The 21,983-nt window shown below is 39.2% G+C and overlaps 1 protein-coding gene across 2 annotated transcripts in view; it reads right to left on the bottom strand.

The window, feature by feature from the left end:
* Positions 1–19,111, bottom strand: part of Arhgap28 (Rho GTPase activating protein 28) — a 159,306-nt gene extending 140,195 nt beyond the window's left edge. The window contains exon 1 of one of the 2 annotated variants that reach the window (XM_048363583.1): positions 18,878–19,111. In XM_048363583.1, coding sequence (XP_048219540.1) covers positions 18,878–19,053 — 176 coding nt within the window. In that variant the 5' untranslated portion in view covers positions 19,054–19,111. The remainder of the gene's footprint in view (positions 1–18,877) is intronic. The other variant, XM_048363587.1, reaches the window with a different exon arrangement.
* Between the last annotated feature and the right edge of the window lie 2,872 nt (positions 19,112–21,983).

Here is a 21,983-nt window from a genome sequence, read left to right as displayed (position 1 = left end):
CCAGAGGATAAGGTATCAAAGAAGACATTGTTCCCAGGTCTCTGAGCCCTGGGCTATTCTCCTCAGTCACAAGGACTACATGTGCTTTGCTTTGATATTTCAGTGTCTTCAAAGAAGGCACTGCAATTTTTTACAAAGGTAAAACTAAACAAAAACCACAATATTATAAGAAAAAAGAATGAGAGGATGAATTGAATCTCAGAGAAACTAGAGATCTTTATCTTCTACTTATAATTTAAGACACTGTATTTTCCCCCCAATAATTAAGCTGCTTGGTAAAGGTATAAGTACAATTTCTTTAGGACTAAACCTTGGTTACATTTTCAGGATGCCATTGCCTAAATGTCTCTATCTCTCACTATCTCTCCCTTTCTCTTTATTGTTTAAAACATGGGCGCTAAGAAGTCAAGCAGAGTAAACCTGACTTGTGAATCACAAGCTGAGTAGCTAAAGAATACTGGGAGACACCTAGAAGTCTGGATCTGGGCTCCTCCCCTGGCCCTCTGTGTCTTTAAGAAGCTACTATTGTGAGATTCTGTGTTTTTACTTAAAAGTGTGAGGTTGCAGCAGAAGCAGCCCTAGGCTTCTTTTAGCTGTGTCGTAGAGAATTATTTGTATTTTGATATGATAGGATTTCTGTACAAGCTTCATGAGTAGGCAAAGCAGGAAAATGTCTAAATCAAGGTTGGATGCTATGTTTCATGTGTCAAATCCAGTCCACTACTTGTTTCTGTAAATATTTTATTAGACCCCAATCAAACCTATTGGTGTACATATCATCTAGGAATGACTGGATGCTACCACCCAACAGAGACTCAACAGAGACCATATAACCATCAAAGCTCAAAATATTGATTTTTTTGCAAGAAAAGTTCACCAGGTTCTACTAAATTCTGATTCTACTAAGTGGTGTGTGGTGAAGTATATGACCTTCTGCCCAGAAAACTCGTTCCTCTGTTTCCTAAAGGGGAGCTGGAGTTGTACCATTAGATGCTTTTTAAGTATACATGCTTTGAAAAAGTCAAACACTTCATGCAATAAAAAGCAGACAATTCCTTGGTAGGAGTCAAATGATCCTACTTGGAGTACTGCAGGGAAAATAGCAGGGCTCTGGGAAGCCAAAACAAATTGGGCAGATACAAAAATAAACTTGATTACATCCCAGTTTTGCCTGGGTCCACCATAGAGATAAGACTCCTGATCCAGCATGCTGAGAGGAGAACTATGAGCTCCATTTCCTAGCATTGTGATGGATTCTAGTCTAAAATCATTTCCTTTCTGCCACCCCTATTTCAAGCAACCTTTGCCAAAGAGACAGCTGGATTGCAGCCAGGGACAGTAATATAAAATTAAAGCAGCAAATGGCCTGTGTACATTATACCACTTTCAGGCTCTGATGAAACAATATGTTTGAATTTCAAAAACCTCAACAATGAGCAAAGGAGTAAAGGAAGCCAGAAACAAAGAATGCATTCTGCAGTATTCTCTTTGTACAGCTTCCAAAAAATAGGCAATACTAATCCATGGTGATAGAAGTCAGAAACAGGTTGCTTGGCAGAGAAGATGAAAAAAATGTTCCAGAGTGATGGAATATCTTCACTGGCAATATATGGGTCAAAATTATCAGATAATATATTTTTCTATCTATTGAACGATCGCCCTTTTTTTTAAGTGACAGACACAGCTAAAGAAAATACTTTAAAAATTTGATGTCTGGGTTTGACTTAAGAAATCTTAGAAATCTTTAAGATTATTTTCATTATATGTTTTTCCCTTCACAGGAACAGTAAGAAGGGAAGATGAAGGGAGCGAAATAAGGGGAGAAGGTGAAGATGGTTCTTGGTAGAAAGAAATTTCTATCAAGTCTCTCTGGCCATTTCCTTCACGGGCACACTCTTGCAATATCTCCTCAAGTAAGAGGATTAAGACATAATATGTCAGACAAAAGCAAAAACCCTCACAAGCAGGAAATGATGAAAAAAGAAAAACAGACTTTTCATAAACCGTGTGTGTGTGTGTGTGTGTGTGTGTGTGTGTGTGTATGTGTGCATTTCATTGGGAATTCAAAAATTTTTTAACAGCATGCACACATGTTCTTGGAAGTCTCTAAGCTGCATTAAATTTATTCTAATTTTCTAAACGAGTGAAAATTATTTAATAGATCAAATGTAAATTGAATCTTATAAAGTATCAGGCTTTGTACATACAGTATTTTAAAAATGTATATTGCAACAAAGAAGTTAATAGTAAATATTTTCTTTAACCTCAAACAAAAAACTAAAGTGTCCTGGCATTCTTTGATAGTAAGTGACACCTCTGTTAATTAAGCTCTCAGCTTAGAATCATCTCAAAATAAAATGCGGGTATGACTGTCCAATGGGTTATATTTTACACAAAAATGGTTAAGTAGAATTATCCTACTGACAAATGGTCCTGACTTTGGTTATTTAGTTGAAGTAAACCAAACTCTAGTACCAGAATGTGCTAAAACTAGGCAAAAACCCATGCCTCAGTAGAAGCCACATAAGTACCTAGGAGATCAATCAAATAAGAGAAAGGATAAGGTCTTATTATAAAATTAGTACAGGTCTAAAACTATGTTTTGGTTAGAACTCTAGAAGTATGTAATTATCTTAATTGCCAACTTAATCTTAGCAAAAATAGCATAAATGTTAAAGGAGACCCTAGAGGCCAGCTAATGGAACCCCTTCATTAGACGAATGAAGACACTGGGCTTGCAACAGAGTCCAGTCTGCCCCCAACCATTTTATCTGAAGTGTACATTAAATGACCCACCCTTTCTCACTTACCCAGGAGGCAGGTTCCAGCGACTGCAATGCCTTTTTTCTTATGCTAATCTGTCAAAAACATGTTCCCGGCACATCTAATTCCCCAATAATCACGTTAGTTTGTGCGCACCTCTCCCCCTCACCCCTCCACCCCCCACCCCGCAGGCCACTTTTTCTGCTTTAGTTATTTTTGAAATAAGGTGATTCTTCTACTTATGCCACCTATGTAGGTGTGATATAAAGCACATACTCCCCCCTCTGTATTGTCTGGGCTGGCCTGGAACTATGGTCCTCATGCTTCAGCCTCCCAAGTAGCTAGGGTTACAGATATTAGCCACTTCTCTGGCTCTCATGTTCATTCTGTAAAACTGAGTTGCACCACAAAGTCCTCTAGAAACTTTTCTCTAACCCTTCTCTCAACCACCGAAGATCAGTGTTGATTATACCTTGTTTTCCCAGAGTACGTTGTGCATGTTTCTCATTCACTCATACACAATACAGCTGTGAAAATACTGAATGTCCATTCCAGGCCACAGATGAGAACTGAGATACTGAAATGAGAGGCACGGTTTCTGTCCTCCAAGAGCTCCAGCTCTGGATGCTGACAATGACTCTTTTTTTTTTCTTTTTTTTATTGTCAAAGTGCTGTACAGAAAGGTTACAGTTTCATACCTTTCTTATCCAACTTGTTAACTCCTCCTCATTTTCCCCTTCCTCATTCCTCCCACCTGTGAGTTGTGCAGTCGGTTTACACCAAATGGTTCTGTAAGTATTGTTGTTGCATTGGTTTGTCTTTTTATCTTTTGTCTCTCAATTTTGATATTCTCTTTCCCTTCTCTAGTTCCAATATACGTATATACAATATCCAGGGTACCAAAATCCATTACAGTGATATCAGGGGTAAAAGCACAGGAAAGAAAGACAAAAGAAAAAGGGCATAATTTCACATAGTATGTTGAAAATAACAACTATGGGAAACTACTTGTTTCTATAACTTGGAGTTCATTTGACTTATGTGTTCATATGGACATAGCTACTGAGCTATTGTGATCTTCTGCTAGGATTATCCTAGGCGTGTACTAATTATTCTCAATGAGGGAGACCATTGAGTCTATGTTTCTTTGGGTCTGGCTCACTTCACTTCGTATAATTTTTTTCAAGTCCTTCCATTTTCTTATGAATGTGGCAATGTCAATTCTTTCTGATAGAGGCATAGAATTCCATTGTCTACATACCACATTTTCTTGATCCACTCATCTACTGAGGAGTATCTGGGTTGGTTCCATATTTTAGCGATGACAAATTGTGCTAGCAATCCAAAAATTCATATGGAACAATAAAAGACCCCGAAAGGCAAAAACAATCCTAAGCAGAAAGAAGAGCTGGAGGAATTTTAATACCAAACTTCAAGCTGTATTACAAAGCTATAGTAATAAAAACTGCCTGGCACTGGCACAAGAACAGGCCTAAGGACCAATGGAACAGAACTGAAGACCCAGAAATGAATCCGCAGACCTATGGCTACTTAATCTTTGATAAAGGAGCTAAAAAAATAATAGGATAGAAGAAAGACAGCCTCTTCAACAAATGGTGCTGGCAAAACTGGATCAACACCTGTAACAAACTAAAACTAGATCCTTATATATCACCCTGCACCAGAATCAATTCCAAATGGATCAAAGACCTCAAGGTAAAAGCAGATGCCCTGAAAATATTGCAAGAAGGAATAGGAGAAACACTTGGGTTCCTTGGCACAGGACAAAACTTTCTTAATAAAGGCCCAGAAAGACAACAAATCAAAAGAAGGTTGGACAAATGGGACTGCATCAAACTGCAGAGCTTATGCATGGCAAAGGACATAGCTTGCAAGATAAATAGAAAGCCCACAGACTGGGAGAAAATATTTACCAGCCATACAACAGACGAAGGCCTCCACTTTTGGGCATCTACCCAAAAGATTACAAGCAAGATCACACCAAAGCCACCAGAACAACTATGACACTGACATGTAATACATCTCTCTATTCTGACTTAACTATCTGAGACCTTTGTAGAGCCCACACACAATATCACGGATGGCTTATAGAGGCTCAAGAACTGTTTGTTCAATTTCATTCTTGTTCTGAGAATCAGAGTTTGAAGTTTTTTTTGTTTTAATGAGTTAAATGATCCTTAAAGCACAATGTAATCTTTTTTTTTTTTTTTTTTTGGCCAGTCCTGGGCCTTGGACTCAGGGCCTAAGCACTGTCCCTGGCTTCTTCCCGCTCAAGGCTAGCACTCTGCCACTTGAGCCATAGTGCCGCTTCTGGCCATTTTCTGTATATGTGGTGCTGGGGAATCGAACCTAGGGCCTCGGGTATCCGAGGCAGGCACTCTTGCCACTAGGCTATATCCCCAGCCCACAATGTAATCTTTAATGTGACGAGGTGTATATTTACCTTCTACATTTCAGCCTCCACAGTGATCATTCAGAAACCCTTTAAGACTCTACTAAGAACCAAGTTCTTTGATGAAAGAGGAGGGAAAAGTGTTAAGGATTCCGTAGTGAATAACAAATTCTAACCATTATTCCATATTACTACAGGACTAAGAATAAAGTTTCATCCTATAAACAAAAATGTTTTGTGGATATAAAATACCTCAGTCTGGGTACTTTACAAACTAGAGAGATTTAATTGGTTCATGATCCTAGGGACTGTTGTAAGATTCCAACAGCATGGTGATGGCATCCTGTTAGGACTCTCTGGCTGTTATGACACAGCAGGGAAGAGAAAAGCAAATCTACTGAACGTGCATTGTGCATGGGGTGCTCTTGCTTCATAACAATCTACTCTCAAGAGAATTAACTCAGTCCTTAGAGGATTAAATTAATCCCTTCTGAGGGAAGATATCTAAATTGCCAACTTAGATATCTTCCAAACACTATCTATAAAGATCTATTACCTCTCAATATCCCAACACTGGGAATCAGACTTCCAGCCCATGGAACTGGGAAAATATATCCAAACTATATTCAAATCTTATCAAACCATACCCAAACTACTACATGTATCATCGAAGGATTTTAAGTAGGGGACAAAATCCTGTATTCAATCAGATTTTCAACTATTTGAGGTATGTTTTAAAAGTTTCCCTTTCTAAAGATCATTAAGCAATGAGAAAGGAGTCTAGGATGGGGAGGGAGAGACAGATCAGGGTGGAAGGAAGAGTGGACATGATAAATGCAGGATACATGTATGTACAGCAATGTCATGGTGAAACCCAGCAGTGCATACAATAAAATGTGCCAATTAAAATCCACTTCGCTTTTTCCTTCTCAGGGACAAGCTTTTGGGGAGAATCACGTCTTCTTGCTCTGTACATTTATTACTCACCTTTCACTTTCTGACCTGCAGCAAATCTGCTTTCGCCGTCCCAATTCTAACAAACCAACTGCGGCGGGGTACCCCCGCGGAGGAGCCGCACAAGCCGGAGTGAGGGTCAGACTTCGCACCTCTTCAGCGACCTTTCTCTTCCTGCGTGGTTGCTCACTCAGAGTGGAGTGCATCGCCTCCACGGGGCTTCCGTGTGCTTCCTCCACGCTTCCGTGCGCCCCTGCCTCGCTCCTGTGAGCTTCTGCCCCCGCCATGCTCCTCGGCGCTGTCCCAGGATACTCTTGTGTTCATCCAAGATATGCCAGTGCCCTTCCGGGATGCCACTGGAGCGCTGGGGATGCTCCGTACGCGCTTGAGAAAGGTCCTATGTGCGCTCTCCAGATGCTTCTGTCTTCTTGATGGACCCCCCCAGCCTCTGCATGTTGCCCTTCCCGGCCAGGCACTGCTCTTCTGGTTTCCATCCTTGTTCCACGATCCTCCCTATAGACTGCTCTCCTCTGCTAAGTCTCCTCCTGCCCTAGTTGTAACTACCCCTCACTAGGACATCTCCCTGGAACAAATGCTTTTAAAAAATTCGAAAAACAACAATTTCTGTCCAGCATCTTCTTCCTAAGCTTGCAACTTGTGTAGCCAGCTGTCTGCTGGGCATATATATTCCATTACCTCACAGGAACCTAAAGGTCAAATTTTCATCTGTGAAACCCAATCCTCACCCCATCCACAATCTGCTCATCCACCAGATTTTCCAGTTTCAGTTAATAACACTCCCAACCCAGAAAGCTAAGTAATCTTTTCCTAGTCCTCATCGCATATTTAACCATTGAATCACACAGCCCCTTCTCTGGGTTTCTTCGCAGCATCTGTTACCCAGAGCCCAAGTGTAAGTCATCATTATCATCACCCACATCATGCACTCAGCATCCAACCTCTGCCTCTTTGTGGCCTACCTTTAAACCATCCTTGATAGCCAGAGTACTAAGCAGAAAGATTCTAGAACAGAATAAACAAAACCGCTAGCTGTAGAATCACAATTGTGATTTATGGAATTTAACCCAGTGTCTCTGAAACTAGAGTAAAAGAAGAATAATCCAAATTGGTTTGGAAGGGACTTGAGTGAGAATGTGAACAGAAGAGTGTGTAAATTAGGTACCATTTAGTTCTCTGAGTAGAGCTTCTACTTTTTTTTAAGATACCTTTAAAAAGCCATCTGAGTAGTAGAGCATTTCTGTGAACTCTTAAAAGAACTCGTACTGAGTTTTTAAATGCTCACAGTAAGAGCTTTAAAGCACCAGGATTAAGGGAGAATCATGTTTGTTTGGAATTGGTATAATCAAAATCCGTTTCATTTGGGCTTCTCCTAAGCAATGAGTCATGTTGTTTTAGCTGGCACTAACTTTTTACCTCACAAAGCATGACACAGCTTTAATCACATAGTGCATGGGCTGCTTTTCCCAATTACATGCTGCCAGCAACTGGAATCGTGGGAGCCCCAGAGAGGATTTCTGCAACTAAGCATAATTCAGATTATATATATATAAAACAGTTGCCAAGTTGACCTTGTAATCCCAGAGCTGCACAAATGAAGAGAGGAGTTAAAGTATGTTAAAAATTGCAGGGCCAGGCATCCTCTAGTTTTGAAAATAGAATTGGTGGAAACTTTTCAGTCAGCTCGTTTCCCCATTAATTGCTTACTCTGTTGAGGTCAGTAAATGTTTTTCTTTAAGATGCCAATGAAAAGTCACAGCGAGTCTGTTTACACACTCTCTGAGTTACTCAGGGAAGATAACAAGCACAAGTTGGGGCAACAGGGTTGAGAAGGAAGCAAAGGAAGTGTCTTTCTCATCACTGATAGCATCTCTGGTTCCTTGGTGTTCCCAAGCAGGGCACCCATTTTTCCCTTCTCCGTGTAGTCCCTGCTGTGGGCTTGGGCATGGCAGCCCATTGTGGGCCTGCTGTAGTGATAGGAGGAAGAAACTGAAGGTCAGATAAAGGAAGTTCATGTGGCTCAACAGGGTGGTAGTTCTCTAGAAGCATCTGGGTAAGACACTTTTGTAATGATGTCTCTCGGTGGAACAGGATTATGCTGTTTCAGATTGATTTTCAACAAACTGAATTCTTATCCACAACATCCTATGAACTTCTTGGATGGATGAAGACTGGGCAAAGACACTCTAAAGATATGTCAGTTAAACAGAGCAGCCCAGACTGCTATTTACATGTAATCAACATGATTGTCCACACTTTGAAGTTCTGCAGTCCTAAGATGAAAAGTTTATCAAAGTGAACTATGAAAAACAAATACAGGCAGTCAGAAACAGGCAGATAGAGCCTAGAACCCATTCTGATTCTGGCCTTTTCAAAAGATTCAAGGCAAGCCTAAGATAGACCCATAATTTTCTCAATGAAGTTTTTGTGGCCATCCATGGTGCCAACATTAATGATGGGTAAGGGTTGTATTCAGGCTTGTAGACACTAAGGATGGCTCAGAAGTTCATATTTCTACAACCTATCTATCTCTCCTAAATTTCTGAGTGAGATTTAAAACAAAATGATTTCCACAAAATCATAGTCTAGGCTCTAACTTGGTTTCTTGGTTGGTTTCAAATCAGAAGATGAAAACCTGACCGAATATTGGAAGAAAAGAAGATCCCATCCATTTTTATGGGTGTTGTCAAGTTCCATTAAAAATTCCCCAATGACATTGCCCCATTCGTAAGGAAATGGAAGGACTTGGAAAAAATTATACTAAGTGAAGTGAGCCAGACCCAAAGAAACATGGACTCTATGGTCTCCCTCATAGGGAATAATTAGCACAGGTTCAGGCTAGTCACAGCAGAGGATCACAAGAGCCCAATTGCTATACCCTATGAACACATAAGATGATGCTAAGTGAAATAAACTCCATGATATGGAAACAATTGTTTTATCACTGTTGTAACTACTTTCAACATGCTATGTGTAACCATAGCTTCTATTATTGATGATCTTCTTGTATCCCCTTCCTGTGGTTGTACCTGAACTATCTCTGTATCTTATCTGAGTACATTGGAAACTGTGTATAATGGTATTAGAACTAGGAAACTGAAAGGGAATACCAAAATCAAGAGATATGAGGTAAAAAAGACAAACGACTACAAAAGCAATACTTGCAAAACTGTTTGGTGTAAATGAACTGAACTCATGGGGGGGGAAAGGGAAAGGGGGATGGGGGAGAGGGGAATAAGGGAGGAGGTAACAAACAGTACAAGAAATGTATCCAATGCCTAACGTATGAAACAGTAACCTGTACATCAGTTTGACAATAAAAATTTAAAAAATTCCCGTTATAAAACTTATTAAAAAAATTAATAAAACAGAATTTAAAATTTCTAAGATATAGCTATTAAGAACATGTACCCAAGGATTAAAACTGACCTATCTCCTTCCACTAAAAAAAAGTATCATAAATGGCAAGAATATAGCTTTTAATAGGAGAAGGGAGAGTCCTGTAATGTTACTTCTCCAACTGTGCTCAAACAAATTTTGTGTATCAATTCATATTTAACTCACTTTATACTTACTTCACTAAAATAGAACAGAAATGCTTGATAGCAATTTTGAGGAACTGGACAACTACCAGCCAAGTGGTAGATATTTTTTTATATCTGGTTTTCAATGAAGATAGAATTATTACACAAAAATACATTAGAGCTAGAAAGCTGTATTTTTGCCTATTCAATAAATGATCTTGTTCTTAAAAAATAGAAATGTTGGAAAATTGAGTATTTATAACATCTATAACGTGAAGATTGACTGCTATTGCTGGTTTACTAATGGAGCTATAATAATTTTGTCCTTATCTCAGAAAACCCATAAACAAATGGAGGCAGAAAAACAGTACATCTATAAGATGTTAAATAACTCCACAGGATTAGAATACCAACATAAAAGCATCAGCTTCTGAGGGAGAGGAGTTGGAATCCTAGCTCTCTTGGTACCTTGCTGTATCTGTGTGGTCCTGGTCTACCTCTCTGTGCCTGAGCTGCTTCCTATGTCACAGGATTGTTGGAAGGATTAAATGGGATAATAGATGTCAGGCTCTTAGCATAATGCCTGCCCCATAATAAGCTCTCAGTAATGCTAGGACCTTTTTATTTTATTTTTTTACTTGCCATCACAGGTCAATAATGCATGACTAATTGCCAAGTGGTAGACTGTAGTTTTTATGGTAGAGGAGAACAGTGTAGACTACTGTTGTCAAAGAAGCCTTTAGGGGCTGGGAATATGGCCTAGTGGCAAGAGTGCTCGCCTCGTATACATGAAGCCCTGGGTTCGATTCCCCAGCACCACATATATAGAAAATGGCCACAAGTGGCGCTGTGGCTCAAGTGGCAGAGTGCTAGCCTTGAGCAAAAAAGAAGCCAGGGACAGTGCTCAGGCCCTGAGTCCAAGCCCCAGGACTGGCCAAAAAAAAAAAAAAAGAAGCCCTTAGAAAATAAGTTTAGCTTTACTTCTTGGACTGCATTTATTCTCTTTTTGTTTTGTTTATAAATATGGCTTTAATATGACATAGTACTTTGACTATTACAGGAACATTTTTAGCATAGTAGCAAGAGAGGGAAAATAATGAGGAAAGAGATCAAATATCCTATTATTATTTCTGTGATTTTGAGTTTTTTACAAGCACCAGTTAGATTTCTCTACCAATCTCTAAAACCATAAATACATGTCGGCTATAGTGGCACATGCCTGTAATCATCACACTGGGAAGACTTGAGGCAGAAGGATCAAGAATTCAAGGCCAATCTAGGATACATAATGAGACCTGCCCCCCCCCCCCCGGCCCGAATCTCATAAACATACTCATGGACCTCTGTGGAAAGACAAACTTATTTTGAGCATCTGTTTAAAGACAAATGGGGCTGGCCAGTGTTTTCAAAACTTATTTTCATAAATGAATTCTGAACAGGAAACTTGAAAGGGATTGTCTCTATATATTACAGATGTACAAAGGAAAATTTTGTGGCTAACTACAAAGCTTAACATACATATGAAGATTAATCTTTCTCCATGAAAGATAATCAGAACCACAACTAAGAATGACTAAAATAGTACAAATAAATCTAAAGTGTTTGACAGTTTAAAAATGACTACACACCACTTTATCTTTGGTTTCCAGTTTCTCCTTCCTGCCCTTTGTGTGGTGTTTGTGTGCAGTCACCATCCATTCATCTAAGGGATCAGAACTGGAATGTGTAGACCTCATTAGTTTTTAAGAGTAACATGAGACATACAGCTGGTCCCTAAGTGAGGCTTAGTATATATTCTCCCACTCTTGGAATTACATGGCACTTATAGTGCCTGTCAAATGAATAGTTTATCTGTAATACTAGCTTATTGAAAACACATTGAATACTCAAAGAATGTGCCATAACCTCCTTTTTTAAGGAAACAAATACATAGTAAAAATAATCTATTTTCTTTACTTCCTATTTTACTAAAGCAAGTGGAAGCCTTTGGATAGACATATTATTTTGTTTTAATCCAAATCCTTCTGCAATCATAAAGAAACAGACACATGAAATTTCTTGTGATAACTGTATTACACAAAACTTATCAACTCAAGAAACCAGAATGCAGTAAGAAACTGAAAACTGCTAAACCAAAAATCTTTAAAAGAGATCACAGTAATAGCTGTCAAATTCTTTAAGAAAATATTATGCACTGTGCACTTCTTTGACAAGCAGTGTCCTTATATACAAGCTTGGATATCTAAAGTATTACAAAGCACAATACAAATAACTTTTTTAAAGTCATGAAGCTTGAACTTGGGGCCTGGGCACAGTCCCTGAGCTCTTTTACTCAAGACTAGTGCTCTACTTCTTTGAGCCACAATGCCACTTCCGGTTTCTGAGTAGTTAATTGGAGATAAAAGTCTCATGGAGACTTTTGTGCCTGGGCTAGCTTCAAACTGTGAGCCTCAGATCTCAGCCTCCTAGTAGTTAGGTTTACAGGTATGAGCCATGAGTGCCTGGCAATAACAGTATTTTTTAAAGGCCCTGTTAAAGATTTTCAAGGCTGGCTGAATATAAAGGAAAAGTAACAACAATAAATAATTATTTAAGTTATATAAGAAATAAAACAATATACCAGTGCTAAGCTAGTTAGCATTAAGGCAAGCAAGCTTACATGTTTTAGTAGGTGTCTTTGCTGCTATAAGTCAGATAATACTGTCTTCATGGTAATTACTGAGAGAAGGTTAATTTCTGCACTATTAAAAGGTATGCTTGACCTTATATTTTCTTCCAGAGAGGCTTAGGAACAATACAAAATGTACATCTTAATGGCTAAAATTTACATCTGAGAATATTCTACTTGCCACTTTTGCTTTGCAATTTAACATTTTACTCTCATTCTTAACTACTACTGTTATCCTGAGACTTCATAATAGAGAAATAAGAGTGTAGCAATTACACCAGTAATGAAATTAGCTTGAGAATGGACTGAGAAGAAATTATGAAAACATGCAAAGTGTAATGTTTACTTAAAAATATATTTGCAGATGTTCAATTATCATCGCAGGAACTCTAGCAAAAGGAAAATATTTTCCATCCAGCACCAAAATACTTCTACAAAAATAAGATAGTCTCAATAATGCTCCCCAGGCAAAGTGGATTTAAGAACTACACTCTCTTAACAAAGTACTTAATTCAGCAACTTTATGATATTTTTCTGTTAAATCCCTAATAAAGCTTTGTTCCCAAAAATAGCAAGGAACTTTGAAATGTAGGGAATAATAATTTTCATGAAATCAATCTGGGCAAAAGTGAATCATTTCGTTATACTTTGTTTCAAGACTGAAAAGAATATAAAAGTGATTAGTGATATCAATTTATATTTGATTGTAAGTGTGAAGGCATAAAACCGTATCAGCCAGGTACAGTAGCTCAAGCCTAGTTATTTGGGAAGTAGAGATACAGAAAATAGAGTTTCCAAGTCAGCCAGAACAAAAAAAAAAAGTTTGTGGGACTCCATCCCAACCAATATCTTGGTGCAGTAACATGTGCCTGTTATCCCAACTACGGGAGAGGTACATAGCGGGCGGGCACTGTGGCATGGAACTGTCATCATCAGTCACATGAGGAAACCTGGAACTTATTCTGGCCTTGACACTAAAAAAGATGCCACCTTGGAAATAATCTGGGCAAAAAGGGGCTGGAGGTGTGGCTCAAGTGGAGGAGTGTCTGTCTAGCAAGAATGGGGCCCTGAGTTCTATCTCCAGTACCAGCAAAACAGAAAAAATAAATTAATTAAAATGTCATAAAAATGACATAAGTATATTTTATCATTTGTGAAATAAGCCAAATGGAGAAAGAAAGAGACTTTTTAAAAAATCATCAATATATCAACAGTAATAAATTCTGCTGTAAGATCCACAAATACTAAAAAGTAGAAGAAAGTTTGAGGAGGATATTTGCATAGTATCTCCTCGAAGATAATTATTAATTTCAGAGAGGGAAATAGTAACTTTATAGTATAGAATAAGTTTATGGTATAGTAACTTTATAGTATAGAATCTGGGAGAGATAATTTTCACCAAGTGATCAAGCATTAACATAATTAAGACATACTGACTTTACATACCCTGATACTTCTGCAGACTTTTCATCTAATTCACTATGTAACTTCAGTTAATAAGAAGACCAATGCAAATTGAGGGACATCCTACAAAGCCACCAACCAGTCCTCAAATAAGTACCAACATTGTTAGAAAAGGATAGACTCTCATAGATTAGAAGAGACTCAGGGGGCATACTTAAATTTATTTTGAGATCTTGGACTCAACTCTGCAACAGGAAAATTCCATTTCTAACAAGAAAATTGGTAAAAATTAAAATATAGTTTAATTCATAATATTATGCCATGGATTAATGTTTCATTTTCACCATCAGTAACTGATTATTCAAGAGGCTTACATCTGAGAAATCTTATTTTTTGCAAGTTTCCTGTAATTTTCAAATGGTGTCAAAATAACAAAAAGGAAATCATCATCCATATGAAAGTATTTCTATAACTCGCTTAACTTTGGTGAGTACATTAGGGATTAATGATCAGACAGAAGTGAGCAGTTAGGGCTGGGGATATGGCCTAGTGGCAAGAGTGCTTGCTTAGTACATATGAAGCCCTGGCACCATGTATATAGAAAACGGCCAGAAGTGGCGCTGTGGTTCTAGTGGCAGAGAGCTAGCCTTGAGCAAAAAAGAAGCCAAGGACAGTGCTCAGGCCCTGAGTTCAAGGCCCAGGAATGGCCAAAAAAAAAAAAAAAAAAAAGAAGCAAGCAGGTAAAAAGGATAATGCTAGCTGGGCATTGGTGGCTCACACCCATAATCCTAGCTACTCAAAAGGCTGAGATATGAAGACCACAGTTCAAAGCCGGCATGAGCAGAAACGTCCATGAAACTCTTATCTCCAATTAATCACCAAAAAGCTGGAAGTGGAGCTGTGGCTCAAGTGGTAGAGTACTGGTCCTTGAGCAACAAAGCTCAAGGACAGTGCCAGGCTCTGAGTTCAAGCCCCAGGATTAGCACCAAAAAAAAAAAAAAAAAAGTACATGTTTAGCTAAATGACAGGATGAAAGGAAATACACCAGATGTTCCTCAACAGGCCTACATACAGAGGCACCTATGCTCAGCAGGAACCTTACTCTAAAATGAAACCAGAGATACCAACTCTCCTTTCAACTACAACATAAAGAATGATCTATAAATATCCACTCTCTCCTATGAACTCCATTTCCATGACTAGTTCTGAGTCCTCTGGAATAAGAGACCCTACGATTCTCCAGCATTTGTTATCCTTCTGCATGCATGCATAAGTTCATGCAGTTCTAACTTTACAAAAGCTAGACATTAATCCATTGAGATTAATTCATTTCAACACAGGAAGGCACCAAAAAATACAGTATCACTAAAGCTGCTTTCTTCAAAATAAAGTATTGACTTCCTAATCATCAACAATTTTCACCAAACTATTCTCATTATAAAGCACAGTTATGATATTAGGAAACTATATCTCCTTCACAAAGTTGAAACAATGCTTAACAGGAGAAATTCAAAGACACCCCTGGTTATTGTCTGTATTTGTTTTGGAGGAAGAGTTGGGTCTTTTCCTCCTCTATTTTTATCTTTTCTCAGGAAGTTTACAATATAACTAGATTAACATCAGAAATAATCAAGGCCATTTTATCCAAAGCCCACCCCCTCAAAATGCTATAATTAATAATTTGTATAGAAACTGAGGAAAGTCTTGGAAAAAATAGCTTTATCTTCAGCTCATTTTTCATATAAAATTATTTTGGATGTACATCAACATCCTCAGGATTCTACTCAGAAGCTTATCCTTTCTAACAATCATGGCTCTAAAGACAACTTCAAAAATGTAATAGAACTGATTCTAGAATCTTGCCTGCTAGCACCAGGAAACAAATTGAAAAGTGATGTCACAAGCATAACTACTGAGAAGTTACAGCAAAAATGGAATTTTAAGCATCTTTTAATTAAAAAAACTCAAGTAGGTAAAACTAATGTGAATATATAAACTTAATTGCAAGAACTGATTTCTGAGTCAGTCCATCTCTGAGCACTATTAGAATTAAGGAATATTGTGAGAGATGGTAGAAAACAAATAAAAAATTCTTAAAGAAACATAAAGGGGGAATATCCCAGAGGTACAAAAGGAAATAAAGCAGTAATTTAAGTGTTCTAGCAGAATGCAAACATAAAAACATAAAAAACAATAAAACATAAAAAGCAATATCTAGTTGGCAAAATATATGTCCTCAAGTTGCTAAACTTCCAGAAGGGGACAGACAAAGGCATCTGTATGGTAAAGATCAAAAGGTTAAATTATTTACAGTGCATGCTGATTTTTAAAAAGAATTTAAACCCAGGATGAGTTATTACCAACAAACCTACAATCTTCCAGCAACTCATAAGTCCCTCTTAATCACATGCATTTTTGTGATTAGACACAGTTTCACTCAATGAATGAAATTAAACAATCTATCATATGAGATAAGGACAACTGATCTCTCAAATTCTTTCAAATGCTGACAAGGAAGCTGTAAAACTCAGATTTAAATACATTGTCCCTTTCATTCTGTTTTATGTTCCCATTCCCTGATAGGAACCAAGAGAGTTTATTTTCCTCTTGACATCACCAACTGTGATTCACAGTGACAGCAGCCATAACACAGTTAACAAACATATCTGGTGCTTCCTTTGGGCCAGTCAATATCGTAAACAGCTCAAGACAACTGCTCAAAGCCACAGAATACGAATGGGTGTACTTGATCAGGTCAAAGTATGGCAATCTGACCCCCAGTATATCCTGCAGGCTTTGAGCACAATGGACTGACAGTATATTATCCTCTGCCAAAATGAAATGAGTATACTCAAAAGAAATTGCTAGGGCCACCTGGTTCTTGGACCCTCTGGCATGTTTTCATGAGAACTTGAAAATCAAGATTTATATCTCATGTCTCTTAATTTAGAATATTGCTACTTACTTCATCTTTTTTACCCTCTTGCTATCTCATTGCTATTTGCATAACCAATGCCTTACAGGTTGCAAGCATATAGAGTTACAAATAGTCTAATTTCAGCAGTTAAAAACCCATCTTATCTTAGGCCATTTTATAATCTTGTATGAATTCATTAATGTATTCAAGAAATATTTGTTATCAGAAATATGTATCGGATACCAAAAATATCAAAAGCACATAATCTCAGGTATAATAGAGACTTGGGAAATAAGAAGGAAATAGTTTGATTCCAATCAATGCTACCAATACCTAAAAAATGATAATCCTTAGAAAGTCAGAAATAGTCCAAGTTTCTACAGCTATATTAGTCAGTACTCTACAAATAGGTAACAAATATGTAAGCAATTTAAAGGAAAGAATGTTCTTGAAAGAGAACAATACCATCTTCTTAGCTTGAAAGGAAGTATTGATCAGTAGTTTGTGAGTCAAAGGTTAATAACTTGGGCCTGATTACTTCTGTTCTGAGGCACATGATTAATGACGTGGTGTCCATTGGCTCCTTATGAATACAGGAACCTCTTTTATTTTAGTGCTTTTACTTGGGACCAAGGAATTAGGCTATTTTCCCCGGGGCTCCCCACTTTATCTCCTTCATGACAGGCTGAGCAACATAAAAAACCTGCTAAAGGGAGTGCAGGGCAGTGTCCCAAACTGGAAACTTTGAACAACATAAATTTAACTGGCAATGTTCCATTAAAACACTAGCCATGACATGCAACCCTCCCGCTCTCATGTATTTTCATTCCACGAGACCACATGCTGAGCTCATAAAAACTTCTCCTTCCAATTTGCTTTGGAAACGGATGTAGTTTCAGATATCTGGCTAGTAGTACTCTTAGGCAGCTGCTAAGACTTATAAACAGGCCAGACAGACCTTTCATTTAAAATTGCACAAACCTGCCCCATGCTTCTCATCCAATTGTTCTCATCTATTAATTCATTCATAATCTAAGTAATAAAGATGATGATTTTGAAAAGAAAACATCCTAAAGACAATTATGAGTTTGTATGTTCAAATAACCTTTAAAGTAATACATACATAATTCCTACTCCTGGAAGCCATGTGTTAATGCCTATCTTTATATAAAAATGTGATTTCACTCATCCTGCTCTCTTTTGGAAGAAACAATAATTTCTTTGTTAGACAAACCAAACATACATATCATGTTGGTGTAGTTGGTTCCTGCATGAATACCAGCCAGAAGAATATTCTACAAAATAAAACCACAAATCACTTAACTCATGAGACAGGAGCAAATATTATCACATATGAAAGACAGAAGTATGAGAAAGAAGAAATCACTGAGAAATGCAATCACTGAAAACAAACGGGATGAAATAAAAACAGGCTACTTAAATTGGCCACTTGTATATAAGAGCTTTCATCAAGGCATCCACAGATAGTCACATTTTAAACAAATAAAACTTCCTCTGCAGAGAAGCCAGGTATCAAACTACTTTATTTGTAGTAACTCTGGTCTATCCATTGAAACATTTTTCATATAGTTAATGGAAGTCTAGTTGGCTTTGATCTCATATCAAGTAGATAAACACCTATAGAAAAATTCAGATCCCTGATTTACTGAAGGTCGAAAAGTGAATTTATGAAAGGAATAAATTATAATTGAACGTACAGCATAGAGTCTACAGTAGTAACAATGAAATGATGACATTTAACAACTAGAAATAAAACTATTTTTAATAGTATAGTGAGAGTTACTTTTCTGGAGACTCTCAGTCCACTCAAACTCAGTTGGCAGACAGATGCTAGAAAAGCTTTTAGTAGTTACTCTAAAAATTTGGGCTAGGGGTTTTCAGTTTCTCATTTTGTGCTTCATTTGAGCTGATAACTCTGATACTTCCCAACACGTTGGGTGTCTTTGGCGGAGATGATGTGTCCATCTCACTGATAATGAAATTGTTCCAAGGACACAATTCCACCCCTAACCTCTGGTTGGGGAGAGGGGCGAATTTCCTACTTCCAGTCAGGACAACACAAAGAGCAGGCTCAGTCGTCCTAGTCCACGGAAACTTCAGACGGCAATCAAGGGACCAGAGTCCCGCGCCCGGCAGAGCCCCCAGCGCGCGACGCAGCCCGGCCCCACCCGCGGGCGCCCCGGAATCCTCGGTACCTGCTGAGCGGGTGGCTGGCGGTGGCCCGGGGCGCGCAGCGCGGCTCGGCGCTGGGCGGCTGGGCGCGCGCGTACGAGTGGTAGGCGGTCAGCACCACCCCGCCGGAGTCCTCCACCTCCATCCTCAGCCGCGCATGGCTCCGCGCTGGCCTCAGAACAAAGACGGGGACCAGCATGGACCGGCGCGCCGGGAAGCCTGTCACCACCCTGGCCACGCGTCCGGTGCCCAGGGGCTCCACCACAGCTGTCCCAGCGCAGGGCTAGTCGGCCCCGCCCGCCTCTGGTAATTAGCATATACTGGAGACTCCGCCCACTGGCACTGGGCAAGGCTATTAGCATAGATCCCGGGCCACGCCCACCGCCGGGCGGGGCGCGGCGGCGGATCCCTCCTTCTAGGAAACTGGAGACCGCTTGATGCTTGGGGCTCCAGCCAGCTGCCCTAGTAAAGTTTGTGTTTTTCTTTCTTTTGTTTCGTTCTTTCCTTTTCTCGCCCCACCCCTTGGCCCCTTGCAAATGGGAGGCTTATCCTGTGCCTAAGAACATTTCCTGTCTGGCCGCCAGAAGTAAGGCAGAGGAGGAGAGGCCAGACCTGAAATGTAGACGTTGGGGAGGAAAGGAAGAAAATGTGACACTCTTATTTAAAGCATCCGTATCGAAAACTGAACAGCGGCCTACACTGCTGTTTACTTAGTCAAGTAAAAATAAACTAGATTTACTTTCGCATCAGGTAACTTTTACAGCAAGGGAACACTTCCTTCCCATCCTCTCTGTGCCACAACAACCAGACTCTTAGCTCACTGTTACATCCCTCCCTTGCACCCATTCTTTTTTTTTTTTTTTTTTTTTTGGCCAGTCCTGGGCCTTGGACTCAGGGCCCGAGCACTGTCCCTGGCTTCTTCCCGCTCAAGGCTAGCACTCTGCCACTTGAGCCACAGCGCCGCTTCTGGCCGTTTTCTGTATATGTGGTGCTGGGGAATCGAACCTAGGGCCTCGTGTATCCGAGGCAGGCACTCTTGCCACTAGGCTATATCCCCAGCCCCTTGCACCCATTCTTGATCACACCGACAGATACAGGGCTCCAGTTTCTCTGAAAGCTATACCAGATTAGCATGGGCTTGAATGGATGACGTTTCAAGGGGTCTTTAAATGGAACTGAGAGTGGCATCCATCTATCTATCCATCCATCTATCTATCTATCATCTATCTGACATAAACGGAAACACAACATTCATTTTCCCCATTTTTTTTTAGTGTGTGCTTTGGGGCTTGAACTCAGGGCCTGGGTATTGTCCCTGAGGTTTGATACTCAAAGTTAGCATGCTCTGCCACTTAAGCCACAGCTCCATTTGTGGCTTTTTGCTGGTTAATTTGGAGATAAGAGTTTCATGGACTTTCCTGCCTGCTCTGGCTTCAAATGGTGGTCCCCAGGTCTCAGCATCCTATATAGCTAGGATTCTAGGTATTAGGGCCTTCCCCAATTCTTACAAGAATCACTGGGGGGGGGGGGGGGAGGCAGTCATTTTAATATGCTAATGTATACAATGTACCTTGATCAGATTCATCCTTTTCTTCCTTTCTCTTGTACCCCTCCCCTCCTTTCCAAACAATCTTACCATGTTTCATTGCTCCATTTTCATATATGTACTTCATATCCTCTTCTTTTAAAATCACCTTGCTTACTCTCATTTCCCCCATCTATCTTACCTCCTATTGTTCAACAACTTCACTGAGTTACAATTTTCCATCTTCATTCACCTTCTATCTAATATTCTCTTTCACCTACCCTCTAATCCTTCATATATTCCTACAATTACCAAGATGTTTATATATGTGACACACACAGGCACACACATGTATGTATATGATTCTATTACCTTACGATACTATATGAGCTTACATATGTGTGTATCTTTAGGTCTAACATCCAAATAGGACAGAAAACATGTGACCTCTGTCTCTGCCTTTTGAACTGTCTTCACAATATTCTCTTTTGTTGTTGCTGTTGCTTTTGATAGTACTGGATCTTTATCTCAGAACTTCGAGCTTGCTTGCCTGATGCTCTCACACTTGAGTCACACCTCTAGCCTGGCTGTTTGCTGATTATTTTGGAGATGGAGTCAGACTTTTCTACTTCAAAAATGAGATTCTCCAGATCTCGGCCTCCTGAGTAGCTAGGATTATAGGAGTGAACCACCAACATGGGACAACTTCACAACATTCTTATAACCAATTAAAAAAATTAACCTCACATAGACTTCAACACAGTGGTGACAATCTGTTTTATCTGTTGCTGCTGATATCCATCTCTCCAGTCCAGGTGGAATGGGAAGGGAAGGAAGTGTGTTGCTCCTGGAAGGTGACCCACGTCATGTCACTTACCATCTCAGGATTTGTTCTTCTGAAAAACAAGGAAAGACCATTCATTTCGCTGTTAGAAGCACCAAGGACACAGGAGGTTCTTGTGGCATGCTGGTTCCATGTTCATCAAGAGAGGATCATTTATTTCTGCTGTGCTTTTGAAAGTTGGGAAATCATAAATTATTCACCCAAAATGCTTTTAAAATGTTTTGTTTGCCTACTATTTACTTATGGTGAATTTTGCACACTGGTGCTTTACAAACTTAAGAAGATAGATGGAATTTTACCACTTTTCTGAATAAAAACACGTACCAAGCGTTAGTGCACAGAAAAGTGCATTAGTGCACTTACAAAAAAAATTGTTCGAAATTCTTCAAAATGTGAGCATTGGTGGTTCACATCTATGAGTCTAACCACTCAGGAGACTAAGATCTGAGGATCAACCAATCTATGAGACTCTTGTTTCCAATTAGCACCAAATGCCTAAACAAGCCCAAGGCTTGACAACTATGAAATTTACTTTCTTAAAATGTGACATAACAAAAATAGTGTAAGTATTGATACATGCCCATAATGCTTCAACTAAAACCTTAAAGCCAAACCTGGTACCCACAGCTCAAGCCTGTAATGCTATCTACTCTAGAATCTCAGTTCAAAGCCAACCTGGGAGACAAATCCAAGAAACTCTTACTATGAATTAACAAGCAAAATCCTGTTAACAGAGTTATGGCTCAAGTGGTAGAGTACC

The sequence above is a fragment of the Perognathus longimembris genome, chromosome 15 (genome assembly GCF_023159225.1).
Source record: "Perognathus longimembris pacificus isolate PPM17 chromosome 15, ASM2315922v1, whole genome shotgun sequence".
NCBI classification, from domain to species: domain Eukaryota; kingdom Metazoa; phylum Chordata; class Mammalia; order Rodentia; family Heteromyidae; genus Perognathus; species Perognathus longimembris.
Note: the sequence above shows the minus strand (reverse complement) of the source record. Positions and strands in the feature narration are given on the sequence as shown.